Genomic DNA, 17,976 nt, shown 5'->3' with positions numbered 1-17,976 from the left:
ATTTGAGCTGAGAACACTTTATTCAGCAGAAAGTAATGTATTAATGGGTGGAAAGACAGAGAAAACTGGGTGTGGCTGAAATAGGGGACGAGGGAGTTTTTCTTGTTGAGTTATAAATTCTCTGCCTTGGAGCTGAGTCTATGTTGTAGTCAATTGGGAAATGAAGTTTGTCAGACCATGGATTTCTATCCAGTAAGGGAAGAATTTTTAGGAGAATACACCCAGTGTTTTTAATGAGTTTAAAATTTCAGAAATATGTGAAAAATATTAATATTGTAAGAGAGCAAAAATGGGTGTTTACTTACTGAAGAAGTCCTTCTTTGCAAGGTTCTTGGCACATAATACTAAAAACAAACAAAAAATGCTAGGGTTAGCATTTATGAACAAGGTTTTCATCATTGCAGGTTGCTATGGACTAAACTGTCCCGTACCACCCCAATTCCCATGTTGAAGCCCTTTCCATCATGTGATGGCATTTGGATGTGGGGCTTTTGGGAGGTGCTTAGGTTTCAATGAGGTCATGAGATTAGGGCTCTAATAATGGGGTCAGTGTTCCTATAAGAAGGGACCACAGAGCTTGCTCTCCATGTGAGGGTATAGTCAGAAGACGACGTCTAAAAGCCAGGGAGAAGCCCCTCACCAAGAACCAGTTCTGCTGGCACCTTGATCTTAGGCTTTTCCAGTCTCCAGAACTGTGAGAAATAAATGTTTATTGTTTAAACCATCTAGTCTATGGTATTTTGTTATAGCAGCCCAAACTGACTGAGACAGTCTATATAAACAATGAAAAAAAAGATTCTAAAAATTATCTTTGTTAATTGCCTTTCAAATTTAATACTACATTAAACAAAAAACTGTCAAGTAACTAAAAAGTGTTTTCTCGCCCAGCTGACATGGCTTAGTGGTTGAGCGTCAACCTATGAACCAGGAAGTCATGGTTCGATTCCCAGTCAGGGCACATGCCCGGGTTTGTAGGCTCGATTCCCAGTGTGGGGAGTGTGGGAGGCAGCCCATCAATGATTCCTCTTATCATTGATGTTTCTTTCTCTCCCTCCCTCTCCCTTCCTCTCTAAAATAAATAATAATAATAATAATAATAATAATAATAATAAAATAACGTAAAAAGTGTTTTTTCCTTCAATTGGGAATCAACTATAATAAATAAATAATAAAATGTTTTAGTTCGAATTTCTTAAAATCTTACTTAAACACATACAGATAGATTTATCAATATGCTCTTATAACTACTCAAGGTCACATAAATACCTTTTAGCTATTATTAAGAACAAAAGAAATTGTTCATTTCTGATAAATAATACAATTTTGTAAGTGTAAACTTCAATATGTTGGAGAACAGAAAGCAAGGGAGAGCAATAGAAAACATTGGTGTTGTGAAAAACAAACAGCAAAACATATTAAGAGTTTAGCAAAACGTTGGCACGTAGAATAAATGTTATTGTTGTTATCTTATTAATTACGTGGTATCAATTACTATTAAGAAATTTTAACACCAGGTCAGTTACATGATTAAAGCTACTATTGCAAGGGTAAATATACACTGATGTCCCTTTTACATTGCTTCACAAATTTTGCTATTTTTTAAAATCCTCACCCAAGGATATGCTTATTGATTTTAGAGAGAGGAAGGGAGAGAAAGAGGAAGAGAGAGAGAGAAAAACATCAATTTGTTGCCTCTTGTACATGCCTGAACCTGAAACCTAGGTGTGTGCTCTGACCTGGAATCGAACCTGCGACCTTTTGGTGTATGGGACTACGCTCTATTCCACTGAGCCACAGAGGGCAATTTTGATAACTTTAGAGAATATAGTGTTTTGCTATGAACTTACAAATATATTATTTAAAAAATACATTCATATAATACATATATTCTACAAACTTTTCACTTACTGTATTTTTATATAACAGGTTTATCAAGGTATAATTAATATATTATACAATTTATCCATTTAATGTATATACAGTACAATTCAATGGTTTTTAGTATGCTCACAGGTTTGTACAACCATCACCACAATCAATTTTAGAACATTTTCATCATCCCCTAAAGAAATCCCATACCCATCTATTAGCAGTCACTCTTCATTCAACCTCAAATCTTGCCAGTCCAAGGCAATCACTAGGTCTCTGTAGATTTGCCTATTCTGGACATTTCATATAAATTGAATTATATAATATTGTATATGGTATTTTGTAACTGCCTTCTTTCACTTAGCATGTTTTTAAAGTTCATGTTGTATTATGAATCCATTTCTTCTCATAACTGAGTAGTATTCCATTGTATGAATAAACACATTTCCTTTACTATTTATCAATAGATGGACATTTGGGTTGTTTCTGTCCCCTGGTTATTGTGAATGATGCTTGTACAAGTTGCTGTGTGGACAGAGTGGAGTTGCTGAGTTGAATGTTTAACACTTTGAGGAACTGTCAGTGTTTCCCACAATACCTGCACCACTTTATATTCCCACCAGCAGTTATGAGTTTTTTATTTCTCTGCATCCTCAACTAATATTTATCATCTGCCTCTGTGGTTTTATATATGTATTGGGTCGGCAGCTAAGTAATTGCGGGTTTCACACATATATGCTTCAGTTGAATTTTTAGGTTTGCAGACGTAGTACAAATGTAAAACACATTTTGTTATTTGATAGTTGGCTATTCAGCTGTTAATCAGTAAAAAAAGTTTTTTGATCTGTTTTGTAGTTTTCGTTTGGCGTTCGTTGAAAAATGGAAAATCAAAAGGAACATTTTCGTCATATTTTGCTTTTTTATTTCCGCAAAGGGAAAACGCATCGCAAGCTCATAAAAAGTTATGTGCTGTTTATGGTGACGAAGCCTTAAAAGAACGGCAGTGTCAAAATTGGTTTGCCAAATTTCGTTCTGGTGATTTTTCACTCAAAGATGAAAAACGCTCTGGTCGTCCAGTTGAAGTTGACGACGCCCTAATCAAAGCAATAATCAATTCAGACTGTCACAGTACAACACGTGAGATTGCAGAGAAGCTTCATGTATCACATACATGCATTGAAAATCACTTAAAACAACTTGGCTATGTTTTAAAACTCGATACATGGGTTCCTCACGAAATTAAAGAATCACAGTTAACGCAAATTAGCAGCTGCGATTTGCTAAAGAAACGTAATGAAAATGATCCATTTTTAAAACGACTGATAACTGGCGATGAAAAATGGGTTGTTTACAACAATATCAAGCGGAAAAGATCGTGGAGCAGGCCAGGTGAACCAACTCAAACAACATCAAAAGCTGATATTCATCAAAAGAAGGTTTTGTTATCAGTTTGGTGGGATTACAAAGGAATTGTCTACTTTGAACTCTTACCACCCAACCGAACGATCAATTCTGATGTCTACATTGAACAACTAATGAAATTAAACAATGCAGTTGAAGAAAAGCGGCCCGAATTGACAAATCGAAAAGGTGTTGTATTCCATCATGACAATGCAAGGCCACACACATCTTTGGTCACTCGGCAAAAATTAATGGGGCTTGGTTGGGATGTTTTGCCACATCCACCATATAGTCCTGACCTTGCACCATCTGATTACTTTTTGTTTCGATCTTTACAGAACTCCTTGAATGGTAAAAATTTCAATAATGATGATGATGTCAAATCGTACCTGATTCAGTTTTTTGCTAATAAAAACCAGAAGTTTTTTGAACGTGGGATTATGATGCTGCCTGAAAGATGGCAAAAGGTCATTGATCAAAATGGGCAATACATTACAGAATAAAGTTATTTAGTTCCATGAAAAAATTCTTTTTTAAAAAATCCGCAATTACTTAGTTGCCGACCCAATAGTTTTAATGTGCATTTCTCCAATGACTTTGAGTATCTTTTCATGTGGTTATTAGCTACTGATATTTTTGGAGAAATTTCTATTTAGATGTTTTTGCCTATTTTTAACTAATTATTTGCCTTTCATCTAAATATAAAATATACTTATCAGATTTGTAAATATTCTCCCATTCTGTGGGTTGTCTTTTTACTTTCTTGCTGTTGCTCTTCAAAGCAGCAAAGTTTTTAATTTTGATAAGATCCAATTTATCTATTTTCTTTGGTTGCTGTGCTTTGGTATCATGTCCAGGAAGGCTCTGCCTTACCAAAGGTCATAAAGATTTAGTCCTATATTTTCTTCTAAGAGTTTTGTACTTTTAGCTTTTTAAATACTTCTAGCTACTCTACTCTTAAATTACTCTTTAACAGATATTCAGGTCTATGATCTATGTGTGGGATATGAGAAGGGTCCATATCATTTCTTTGTAGGTGGATATGCATTGTACAACACCATTTTTTTTTCTTTTCATTTTTTATTAAGGTATTATATGTGTACATACTATCTTACCATTGCCATTTGTTTTTAAAGACTATTCTTTCCCCACTGACTTATGGAGAAATGAAGTTCTAGTGTATTTTATAAAAGTTTTCCACATTTCTAATTGGGTTTACTCCTGAATGTTTTGTTTTTTTGTTACTATTGTGAATGGAAGTGCTCCTTTCATTGCATTTTCTAATTGTTATTTGAATATAGGAAAGGTTTTTCTTACATTAATTTTAAATCAGCCATCTTTTCAATTCTCCTCAAATGGACCAGCTTCCCTTTACTTTCCCACAGCTCTGAATGTCTCAAAGACTCTCATATCAAACCCAAACTGTCCAAAACAGAATTGAAGCTTACCCTCCTGCCTAAACACCTGGTCCTCTCCCAAGATTCATTTCAGAGAGCAGCAGCAACACCCACCACCGCACAAGCCAGAAATCCCTATGCCATGCTTGTGCTTCTCAATCTCTCACATATGTTGACTTTTTGCCATCTCCACCCTTGTTCAAGCTCCAAAATTAGCTATCACAAAGTACTTTTTAAAATTTAAATCTCATGTCTCATTCCTTTAAAAAAATTCCACAGTGGTTTCCTGTTGCAAAATTCTAGATGTCATTTTCTGACCTGACCTACCTCATCTCCAGCCTCAAATGTTATCCACCAGCCCTGGGCCCTCGTTTTTCTGAGATCCTGTGGTTGGATTGCTTCTGACTGAAAAAATTCCCATAATATCTCAAAAAGAGATATTTACAAGATTTGTTGATATTTACAAGACTAGCAATGTTTTCATTTAAGGCTCCAGAGGAATTTGGTTATATCGCAAGGTGGAGAAGCTCTAAGTAGTGTCAGCATGAAAAGAATTTTGCCTCAGTTTGGTGCAAAGTTCACTTAGGGTCATACTAATTCTAGTTTAGTTAATGGCATATGATTTCTCCTACTAGAATAACTTTGTGATATTGAGATAGAATTCTCTTTGTCCACTCTAAGGGATGTAATGATAAAAGACAATTTATTACACAGCACAAAAATCCCACATTATCTGAATCTACCACTAATTTTTAAACAAATATGTTATACTCCAATTATAAATTAGGCTCTGGGATACAACAATGAACAAAATTTATAGAAAACGAAGCTCAGTTTTTCAGTGTAGACCACTGCATGGCTGCTTCAATTCCAACTCTTGTAAGTGATACTTCTTAATCACATACCAGAGATCCCTGATGTTGGAGAAAGAGTAAGAGCAAATTATGTAATGTTCACTTAGCATCTCAAAGTACACAGAAGGGCAGTGTTTTGCTAACTTCTACATTCAATTAGTAAAGCAAACTTCTTTACCAGGCCCCTGACAAAAACAAGGATCCCCCAAATACTTCTTGTGGCTGTAACTTTTACCCCCTCTTTTCTTATGTTTATATGTGTCACCAAGTCCTGTCTTTTCTTTCACTAAAAGTCTCTTGATCTTCTCCTTTCCTTTTTCTGTTCTCACTCTCCTGTTCTGGGCTTCACCTATTTGCAGTTATTCTAAGAGCATCAGTGCCCTCCCTAACTCACACTACATTCAGCCGCCAGATCCATCCTTTCACATGACATTTTTGTGTTCTGAGGCTCAAAATTTTCAATGGCTCTGTATTTATTTTACCGCAAATCTAAATTTCTCCTGGGTTTTCAAGTGTCCCATCCTCTAGTATCACTTTTGCCTCTCACTATTCTTTAAAGTATAGTTCAGTACAATATGCTACTCGGCCATAAGAAAGGATGAAATAGTGCCACTTGCAACAACATGGATGGACCTTGAGAGCATTATGCTTAGTGAAATAAGTCAGTCAGAAAAAGCTAAGAACCATATGATTTCACTCATATGTGGGATATAAAACTGGAAGTCATGAACACAAACAGTGTGGTGGTTGCCAGCGGGAACAGGGTTGGGGAGAAGGGGGTCCTAATATAAAGTGACAGGAGAAGATTTGGCTTTGGGTGGTGGGCACACAGGGCAATATACAGATCTTGTAACATATTGATAGAACCCCACACCTGAAACCTATAGGTTCATGTTGACCAAAGTCACCCTAATCAATTTAATTTACAAAAATACAAAATAAAAAACAAAGTATAGTTCAGTTCATTGTCTCCGCTCCTCTGGGCCCTGGCCATCACTACGTACTACCTCTAGGCAATTCTTCTTGCTACTCAATCCACTAGCAATCTTTCTCTCTTTGTGTCTGTCTTTGTGGGCAGGCCAGGCCCTCTTTCTCAGTGAAGCTTCATTCAGGCCATTGTTTCCCACTGTCACTCTGTGCCAAAATTTAAAAAATAAGAACAATATAGTGGGGTTTTCATAAAACTGAAATAATTAATTTTAAATCTTTCCCTTCCTCTCCCAGAAATCAATTTTAAAAACCATAAAAAAAGTATGACCAACTTCAGCTCATACTCCCACACCCTGAGGGGTGAGGCAGGGCTGCTGTGGCAGAAATTGCCTTTCCCCTGAGGCAGAGCTTGGCTCCAAGGACTAGGGTCTGTTCCGGCTCCTCTGCCTGTCCCCTCAAGTCCCCATCAGCTGCAAACACTAAGGCATTATTGTGACTTTAGAGTCTTTACTGACAGGATGAGGCAAGTGGACATACAGGGCAGGTATCACTTTTTCCACTTTACAGTGAAATTACTATGATCCAGAAAGACCCAGTAGCCACCCCCTTTTTACCCATCTCATGTTACACTATCGCAGTGGCATCACAGCTGTTATCAGAGTTTGAAATGAAAGCCTCTATTTATGTATATGCTGTTTCATGTCTGCCTCTCCCCTACAAAAACGTCCACTGGAACAAGGACTGTGTCTTTTGTATTTCCTACTGTATCCAGATTACTTTAAAAATGTTTGCTGAATAAATGAACTAGGTAACTACCTTTTTTCTTTTTAATTAGCTATTCACTAGAATATAAGCACCAAGAAGGCAGAGACTATTCTTCTAAACCATTATATTCCTAGCATGGAGCACAGGAATTAAATGCGGCCAATATTTGTTGCAATAAGTATTTGAATGAATAAATGAATGAATGAATGAGATCATTTTGCTAGAGCCTCCACAATGGTGTGTCTGACTGCTATCCCATTCGCCACCAGGAGTCCAGGCCGGGCAGCTTTGCACACACACTGCTGCCTGACAGATCCTGTTCTTCAGAAATGGTTTACGCTCTTCCTTATGGTATTGTTAGTGACATTTGGTTGGCACTAAGAAAACAAAACGTTCCCCTGCAGTTTCAAACCAGAAGTAATAGTGCAACGAGGGAAAAATAAAGTACATGTTAAAAAAACAAGTCAAGTCCAGAGGGCATATGGAACTTTTTGTTTGAACAAAGCCCTCATTAATGAACAGTCATTTTTACATCTTGAGGGATTATTTCCAAGGACTGATTAGGTCATTACATTCTAAGAAAATTTATAACTAAGGGGCATATTTAATTTTTATATTTTAATCTTAAAATGTTGCTTTTCTTGACACCCTGGGTTTGCCCTGCAGGACCCACAGGATTGACTTCTCACTGGGTGAAGGAAGAAGACAGGTCTCACAGAAAGCAATTTCCTGTTGTTTGATTTCCTCCCAAGTATTATAGGAAGATAAGAAAGGTATGTCATTTAAAGTCTGTCTTTTAGAATAACTTTTATGTCCAGATCATGTTTCTGCCTCAAATCAACCAAATGGAATGCTTTTCAACCATGTTAGAGTGGAACAAACGTAACAAGAGTGCAAGTAATTCTACAGGTGGAGCACATTTCTTTGCCTTAGAACACATGTGTCAAACACAAGGCCCGCGGGCCAAATCCAGCCCGCCAGGCCTTGCAATGTGGCCCGCACCGCGCTGTCATCACTGCACTCCGCTGTCAGTTTATGACATTGTCAGTTTATGACTGTTCAGTAAACCATTCGGCCCACGATTTAGGCTGGATTTTAGATTTTGGCCCCTTCTCTGATTGAGTTCGACACCCCTACCTTAGAACATAGGAAGAAAATTCAGGTTTTCATTAGAAAAAGTTTTACCTAAATATTTAAAATAATAGAAATGCCAGTCAGAGAAAGACAAGTACCATATGATTTCTTAGGTGTAATCTAATGAACAAAGTGAACGAATAAGTAAAATCGAAGCAGACTCAAATAACTATACAGCTAATAGCTGTGTGTGTGTGTGTGTGTGTGTGTGGAGCGGAGTGGGAGTAGTGGAGGATTTGAACAAAAAGGAAAAAAAAAGAAGAAAAACTCATGGACTTGGACAACAATGTGGGGAGGGGGAAGAGGGAGAAGATGGAGGAGGGTATCCTATATAATAAAAGCCCAGTGCCTGAACAGCAGAATGACCAGAACGACTGGTTGACAAGTTGTTATGATGTGCACTGACCACCAGGGGCAGATGCTCAATGCAGAAGCTGCCCCGTGGTGGTCAGTGCACTCCCACAATGGGAGTGCCGCTCAGCTGACCAGGATGAGCGGTGCTCTCACAGCATGAGCAGCTGCTCAGAGGGCGGGTCCACAGCTGCTAGGCTGACTGGGATCAGCGGTGCTCTCGCAGGGGCTGATCCCCGCAGCGCCCCCCCCCCCCCCCCACCAGTGCATGAATCTCACACACCGGGCCTCTAGTAGGGGTATGAATGGTGATGGAAGACTTGGCTTGGGGTGGTGAACACATAATACAATATACAGATGATGTGTTGTGGAATTGTGCACCTGCAACTTGTATAATTTTGTTAACCTGTACCACCCCGATAAATTTTAAAAAAAAAGGAAAAATCATTACATTCCAAAAATTAATCAGTTCCTAGATCAGTTAACTATCAATGTTTTCTCCCTAAACATGTTTATTTTTCTATTCAAATGCCATATGCAAAGACAATGTTTATTAACTCCAACACGTCAGTCAGCCCCAAATGTCTAGCATCTCTTCTCCTGAAAAGCACACAGTGATTTTATAACCAGAAACTAAGGAGCAGTTTGCAATTTGAGCTTCTAAAAGCGCCCTGGAAAGCAGACTGTCTCCTAGGCAACCATCTGACCAACACCTCTGCCAAAACGTTTGATGAAACCCATCAATGGAATCACAGTGGACAGTTTGGAAGGGCTGAAAAGTTTGCCATTGTTTTGTGAAACTTTAAAAATACAATCTAGTTCCCCTTAGTATAACTGATAGCTAAAATTTTCTTAATATTTTTACAAGGTAATTAATTAGGAACTAAGCTAAGTATCTGACATGCATGACTGCATTTATTCAATACAATTCCATGAGCTGGTTACTATGTTATATTGAGACAGGCCAGTAAGCCAGGAAAAGTGAAATAGGAAAACTGAGACAGATAGCTGAACAAACAAGACATTTATAGCAGATACATAAGGTCACCTCCCTAGAGATAACATCTAGGTCTTGATTGTGATGTATTATTTTTTAATGTATTTTTGTATTCAACTTGCTAGTATTTTGTTTGAGATTTTGCATCTGTATTCATCAGATATTGGTCTGTAGTTTTCTTTTTTTGTATTATCCTTGCCAGGTTTTGGTATTAGGGTTATGTTGGCTTCATAAAATGTTAGGAAATATTGCCTTCTTTACTTTTCTGGAAGAGTTTGAGAGGGAATGGGTATCAAATCTTTGAATGTTTGTTAGAATTCATTAGTGAAATCATCTGGTCCTGGATTTTTATTTTTTGGGAGGTTTTTGATGGTTGTTTCAATTTCCTCACTGTTTATCCGTCTATATAGATTTTCTGATTCTTCATGATTCAGTTTAGGAACGTTATACATTTCTAGGAACTTATTCTCTGTTCCAAGTTAGTGAATTTGGTGGCATGTAGTCTTTTACAGTATTCTAGTATGATCCTTTGTGTATCTGTGAGGCCTGTGGTAACCTTTAGTTTCTGATTTTGTTCATGAGTCTTTTCTCTTTTTTCCTTAGCCAAGGATTTGTCAATTTCATTAATCTTTCCAATGAGTCAGCTCTTTGCTGTATTAATTTTTATAGTTGTTTTGTTCTATATTTCACTCAATTCTGCTCTAATTTTTATTATTTCCTTCCTATGCTCACTTTGGGTTGCTTTTGTTCTTTTTCTAGTTCTTTAATATAGAATGCTAGATTGTTTACTTAGGATTTCTTGTGTTTCTTTTAAAAAAATATATTTTATTGATTTTTCACAGAGAGGAAGGGAGAGAGATAGAGAGCTAGAAATGTCGATGTGAGAGAAACATCAACCAGCTGCCTCCTGCACATCCCCTATTGGGGATGTGCCCACAACCAAGATACATGCCCTTGACTGGAATCGAACCCGAGACCTTTCAGTCCGCAGACCGACACTCTACCGCTGAGCCAAACGGGTTTCGGCGTCTTGTGTTTCTTGAGATAGACCTGTGGTGATATAAACTTCCCTCTTATTAATGCTTTCGGTGCATCCCAGAAATTTTGATATCGTATTGTCATTTTTGTTTGTCTCTCTATAACTTTGGATTTCACCTTTTATTTGTTCTTTGACCCAGTAATTTTTTAGTAGTATGTTGTTTAATTTCCACATATCTGTGGGTTTACTTTCTTTTCCCAATTGATTTCTAATTCAAAGCATTGTGGTCACAGAATATACTTGGTATAATTTCAATTTTGAATATTTTTGAGGCTAATTTTATGCTCATTCCTTGAGAATGTTCCATAGGCACTGGAGAAGAATGTATAATCCAATGTTCTGAGGCGAAAGGCTCCGTAAATGTCAACTATGTCCATTTGGTCTAATGTGCCATTTAAAGCCAATATTTCTTTATTGATTTTTCTATTTGGATGACCTATTTAGAGCCATCAATGGAGAATTAAGGTCTCAACCATGATTATATTTTTGTCTGTTTCTCCCTTTAGTTCTGTTAGGGATTGTTTTATATATTTTGGTGTTCCCTGATTGGGTGCACATATATTAAGTGTTGTGTGTTTTTGATGTGGTGTCTCCTTTATCATTATAAAATGTCCATCTTTGTCTCCCGTAACCTTTGTTATCTTGAAATCTGTTTGGTCAGATATAAGTATGGCTATACCTCTTTTTCTGTGGATATTATTTGTTTGGAGAATCATTTTTCACTCTTTCACTTTGTCTTTGCAGCTTAGATGTGTCTCCTGAAGGCAGTATATGGTTGGGTTTTGTTTTTTGATTCAATCTGCTACTCTGAATTCAATCCATTTACATTTAGGGTAATTATTGATGTATGAGGATTTCCTATAGCCATTTTATCTTTTGTTTTCTGGAAGCTCTGTGTCTCAGGGTTTTTTGTTTGTTTGTTTTGGTGTGTGAGTGTGTGTCTGTGTGTTTACTATTAGGTCTATGAAAAAGAAAGTTTCATATATACAATAGTCTTTCTTTTTAATGCATCTGCTCTTCATCCTCCTTAGCAAATTCAGACCTTTATTACCAAACCTTTCATGTTTTTATCATCACAAATTATCCATTTGCCTTGTAAGTTTGTTGGTGATCTTACTTATAGTTTTGTGACCTTTTGTTCTTTGTTTCAGATAGAATAACCCCCTTGAGGATTTCCTGCAAAGGAAGTTTTATGGTGGTAAATTCTCTCAGCTTCTGTATGTCTGGAAAAGTATTTATTTCCTTTTCATATATAAAGGATAACTTTGTTGGATGTATTATTCATGGCTAATAGTGTCTCTCTTTCAGTAGTTTGAATATTTGATTCCACCATCTTCTGGCTTATAGAGTTTCTGCTGAGAAATCTGATGATAATCTAATGGATTTCCTTTATAGGTTACTTTCTTTGAGCTGCCTTCAGAATTTTTTGTCATTGATTTTTGACAGTTTTAATACAATGTGCCTTGACGAAAGCCTTTTTGGATTGAACTAAGTAGGTATTCTGTTTGTGTTTTGGATTTGAGGATCTAGCGCTTTCCATAGGTTTGGCAAGTTTTCAACTGTTTGTTTGAATAGACTCTCCATTCCCTTGTCTCTTTTTCTTTTTTCTGGTATGCCTATTATTTTATATTGCTATTTCTGATGAAGTCAGATGGTTTTCATAAAGTTATTTAAAAAATATTTTTATTGATTTCAGAGAGGAAGGGAGAGGGAGAGGGAGAGAGATAGAAACATCAATGATGAGAGAGAATCACTGATCATCCGCTTCCTGCTTGCCTCCTACTAGGGATCAAGCCCAGAACCCAGGCATGTGCCCTGACTGGGTAGTTCATAGGCCAATGCTTAACCACTAAACCACCAGCCGGGATCTTTTTTATTTTTTTCTCAAGTTTCTCTCTTCTTCCCTCCTTTTCATTCTTAGATTTCTAATATATATATTAGAAATATATATACAATCTTCACTTGAGGATATATTGTATTTTTGATTTTAGACAGGAAGGAAGGGAGGGAGGGAAGGAGGGAGGGAAAGAGAGAAAGACATCAATCTGTTGCCCCCCAAACATGCCCGGACTGGGGATCAAACATGGAACCTAGGTATGTGCCCTAACTGCGAAAGGAACCCGCAAAACCCTTTCCTGTAAAAACCCTTTCGTGCATGGGACAATGCTCTAACCAACTGGGCCACACTGGCCAGGGTGCCAGTTCTTTCTTGTTATTTATTGAGTTCTTAATCTCCATAATTTGTTTGGTTCTATTTTTTTTTAAAATTGAATTTTAGAGAGAGAGAAAGAGAGAGAAAGAGAAACATTATATAAGACAGAAACATCAAACAACTGCCTCCTGCAAGCTCCCTAACTGGGGATCAAACTGGAAATCTGGGCATGTGCCCTAACCAGGAGTCAAGCCATGCCTTTTTGGTTCATGGTTTGATGCTCAACCACTGAGCCACACTGGCCAGGCTGTTTGGCTCTTTTTAAAAATTTCAATCTCTTTGATAAAGTACTTGTTTTGTTTTCTGAGCACATTAAATTGCCTAGCTGCACTTTCTTACATCTTGCTGAGTATTTTCAAAACTGCAATCTTGAATTCTATGTCATTTATATTAATACTAGAGGCCCGATGCATGAAATTTGTGCAAGGAGCTTGACCCCCGCCTGCCACGGCAGCCACCTCTGCCTTGGGCCTTGCAGCCTTGGCTTTGTCTGGAAGGTCATCCAGAAGGATGTCTGGTCTAATTAGCATATTGTGCTTTTATTATTATAGATATCCAGGTCTTTTAGTTTGTTTTAGTTTCATTTTCTTTTTGAACTGCTTGCCTACCTGGTTACTCATGGTATTTGATGAATCCCTTCTCTGTCTGGGCATCTATTTAAGAAAGGCATTTCTCTAGCTGATTAATAGGAAGAGGCCTTTCTCTTATTTTCCAGTAGGTGGCACTGAATCACAAGTTTTTAGCTTTCTGAAATTCCAGTACTTCTTCCCCACCCCAGCCAGATGATGCTGTCAGTACAGCCCAATGCATGGGGCTGGGCTGGGCTGGGCTGGGGAACTGGCCGGCTTCTTTGCTGTTTTGCCTTCCTAGTATTGGTGGCCTTAGACTTCCACTGGGCCCCCCCTGCACCCTGACTCAGGAAAGAAAGCGATTCCGTAGTATCAGTTCTTGGGTCTGCAGATAAATGTGTGCCACAACCTGACACTAGGGCAAAGGAGGCTAAGGAGCTGTAGCTTTGTTTCTCTGTTGAAATACTGACCACCTAAGAACTGCGGCTGCACCCCCATGCTGTGTCCTTCCCAGGTCTGTGGGCTCAACTGCAGCCTGTACTACCCACTCCTGCAGGAATGCTTACCAAATTTCTTTGCTCTTCCTAGCTGAAGGGAGCGCCAGGCACAACCAGATTTCTCTCCTCTTTGGCCCCGCCATGAACTCCTGGCTGCAGGGCTGTGTCTGTGGATGATCTGAGACCTTCCCTTTCTTGCCTCTCCCTTTTGTTCCCATTTGCACACATTTAGATGTTTCACTGCATGGATCTCTCAGGCTTGCTTGTACATTAAGCAGGGAATCCTTTGTTAAGTTATAGGTGTTCAAACTGTTGAAACTTCAATGGGAGAGACCAATGGGATCTCTCATGTGTCATTTCTCTGATGTCAGTCCCAGAGTAAGCAAAAACCTTCTTCCAGGGTAATCATGAATATCAAAAGGTAAGCATTCCTCCCAGCTCATCAAGCTCTCTCCCTTCCATAGATTAAGACAGCTGTACAAGCATCCACAAGCAGAGCTGACATAAAACAACACTGGTTGGATACAAATTATACCTTACCTAGAGTTCACAACAGATAAGGAAATCAGGATTAAATTACTTGCCCAAGACCACACAGCCTCAAGACTCTGACTCTGGAGCCCAAGGCCATTCTCCCATCTGTGCCATACTCCCATACAGTGTGCTTTGAAAAGGTTTAATTATGTTGGGAAATTGACATGCAACATAAAGAAGCCAGAATAATCCAGAGAAACACATATTTTTTAAAAAGCAAACAAATGTGACTTTAAAAAAAATAAAAAGGGAAATCTGCCAGATCTTGCTTCTAACTAGAGAATGAACGATGTAAAGTTGTGGTGTCTTGTTAAGTATACACTTTCAAATACAACAACTTGTTAAGAATATTCACAAACCATAAAACTCATACTTTTAAAATGTGAATACAATTCAATGCTATTGGTTTAGTCAGAATTGTATAACCATCATCACCATTTAATGTCACAACATTTTCATAGTACCCCAAGTGGCCACTCCCTATTCCCCCTTTTTCCAGCCCCATGGCGACCACTAATCTACTTTCTGACTCTATGCATTTCTCTATTCTGGACATTTCATAAATATGGATTCATATAATATATGTGACCTTATGACTTTCAATTAGTGTAATGTTTTTGGGGTTTACTCATGTTGCAAGTATCATTTCATTTCTTTTTGTTGCCAACTACTATTCAATTATATGAATTTACACCCAATGGCCAGCACCTTGCTCTTTGACTTCCCCGCCTTCAAAACTGTGAGAAATAAATGTTTCTTGTTTATAATGCACCCAGTCTGTGGCATTTTGTTAGAGTAGCCCAAATAAACTAATAAAGCATCTATAGATACAGAAAGTAGATGGGGGATAGCAGCTTAGATGGGGGATAAAGGGACTAGGAAGGGACTGCTAACGTGTGTAGGGTTTATTTTGAGGGCGATGAAAATATCCTGAAATTAGATGGTGATGGTTATACAATTCTGTGAATAGACTAACAATACTGAATTGTATATTTTAATGGGTAAAGTTTATAGTACAATAATTACATCTCAAGAAAGAAATAAAATGCAACAGTAATTTGAAGACTAATGTGAGCGGTCTTTGGTTTTCATAAGACAAATCATAGAGTTAGAGGTCATTGTTTAAAATGCCATGTTGTGTGGAATGAGATGTGTTAAATAAGTTCTTTAAACAGGAATAAAAAAATAATGGGCATCTAATACAAAAGGAGCAGGAAATGTACTGTCTCTCCCAAAGAGTTTACAGTTTAGTTCGACAAACAAAATGCATTAACAAGGAAATCCAACAATAGTGCCTAACAGATAGATCACTTTTGCTTACCCACATTCAATTACTCATCAAGTCCTATCAATTCATCTTTTGTAGCAGCTTAAATCTATTCTTTCCAGGCCCAATGCTATAGCTCAATTCCAGGCAACTCTTGTGTCATGTCTGAGTAACAATGGGGTCTGGCTTCTCTTTTCTAATTAATTTTAATTATGAAATAATTACTTGTTGGATCAATGAGTAAAACACTCTTCATTTTGTAACTCTTTTACACATAAACCTATGAGCTCAGCACCACTTGCAAAATGAAATACAATTCCTTCCTGCTCCCAGACTGTATGTACATAATAACCTCAATGGAAAAACTTCTTGGAGATTCATGAAGTAAGAAAAATATATCCCCCCAATACTATCCTAGTTTTTGACAACTTATTCATTTATTTACTATATGGATATTAATATAAACAAAATTTGGTGAAATCCATGCAATGCATGCTCGCCAAGCTTGAACCAGATGTAAGAAATAATCATTCCACAAGAATAAACACCATGAAGCATTCCTCTCAAATTGCTATGTTGTAGTCTACTGAAAAATATTTGCAGACTACAAGCAGAAATCATAGAAAACTTCCATGTGTCTCCCTGAGGGTTTGGGCATTCACAGCACTGCTCAGCCTTGACTCAGAAAGTCTCTCTGCCACTGTTGGGAGGGGCGAGTGGAAAGTGCCTTTGGGAGGCTTTTATTACCAAATGCTCAATGCGAACTGGATGGTTCCCAATTCACTCCACCTACAAACTCTGTGAGTATGAGAAGCCTTTCTCCAAAACCACCCAAAGGAAGGACCCATATCTCTGGAATAAGACTTTGAAGCAAACAGCACTTGTAGATCAGTCCTTTGGAGAACTTAAGAAGCAAGGAACTTTCACAAATGCCAATGTTTCTGGATGTAAGGACTTAGGAAGGCCGGAAATACATACGAGGAAAGCAATGATAAGTGCTATTCTTTACAAGTCCAGTTTCAGAGCTGGGAAGACGACCAACAGAAATTTACCCTCTCCCTCAAATGCAAATGTTCTGTGCCCAGGTCCTGTCCCAGCTGAACCCTAACTACGGCCTCTGTTCTTTCTGGACCCCTTGGCTTCTACTCCAATCTAAATGATCCTATGTCTGTGACTCTGCATCCCACAACTCGTCACTTGGATCACTGTGGGCTCTGCCTCTGCCCTGGTTTCTCCCACTCTGGGCAGCGAGTATAACTTCTGTCCTTCCCCATTCATTTCTCTTTGCCTACTTACCTTCTCTCCTCCCCTAGATGTTAGATCCCGATTGGATTATTGGGGACTGGAAGCCATAGATAATCTTTCTTCACTATAGTGGGCCAAAAGATTTTGAAATTATCAAATCCTGCGTTCAAATTCCAACTCAGCTATATAAATGGCTAACATGGAGCAAACTACCCAATCTCCCTGGGCCGTAATTTTGCTCATCTGTACCATAGAGATAATACTCCATTCTTTTCAGGGTTATTAGGAGCATCAAAATAGGTACTTAAAAAATAGTTGCTATTATTAACTTATCTTAATATTACAAACACCACTTATCAAAAATGCCTGGCAATGTGATAACAACTTTACTCACTTAAATTCACAAACTTCTGCTGTATGCAATATTTATCTTCATTTTACAAATATGGAAGCAGACATAGAGAAGTTGAGTAATTTGCTTAAGAGAACATGACTATTCAGGGGGGGAGGGGAGAGGGAGGGGTTTGGGACTCCAATCCAGGCTTTTAGTACAGTTGATCCTCATTATACAGGGACTCTGAATTTGCCTAATTGTTAAAATTTATTTGTAACCCCCAAATCAACACTTGTGGCACTTTCCTAGTCATTCACAGACATATGCAGTGATAAGAAATGTGAATTACCTACCCACTGTACACATTCTCAGCTATGGATGAAGAAGGTGACATTCTGCCTATTGTTTCAAATCTCATATATAAACAAGTGTCCTTTCTGAGGTTTGGTTAATGCCACCTTTTTCAATTTTGATGCTTTTTATTGGTGCTATTTTAAATAGCCCCTATGTATAATATTGAAGTGCAATCTACTATTCCTAAATTCAAGAAGGCTGTGCTGAGCCTTATGTGAAAAAAATAC

At 37.9% G+C, this 17,976-nt stretch overlaps 1 protein-coding gene across 3 annotated transcripts in view; it reads right to left on the bottom strand.

Moving 5' to 3' along the window:
• SMURF1 (SMAD specific E3 ubiquitin protein ligase 1) overlaps nt 1–17,976 on the bottom strand; it is a 78,925-nt gene that overhangs the window by 26,427 nt on the left and 34,522 nt on the right. For all 3 annotated transcript variants that reach the window (XM_084886601.1, XM_084886602.1, XM_084886603.1), the window contains exon 2: nt 306–344. In XM_084886601.1, the coding sequence (XP_084742727.1) occupies nt 306–344 (39 nt within the window). The remainder of the gene's footprint in view (nt 1–305; nt 345–17,976) is intronic.

The sequence above is a fragment of the Pipistrellus hanaki genome (genome assembly GCF_964339955.1).
Source record: "Pipistrellus hanaki genome assembly, chromosome: 5".
Lineage (NCBI taxonomy): Eukaryota > Metazoa > Chordata > Mammalia > Chiroptera > Vespertilionidae > Pipistrellus > Pipistrellus hanaki.
Note: the sequence above shows the minus strand (reverse complement) of the source record. Positions and strands in the feature narration are given on the sequence as shown.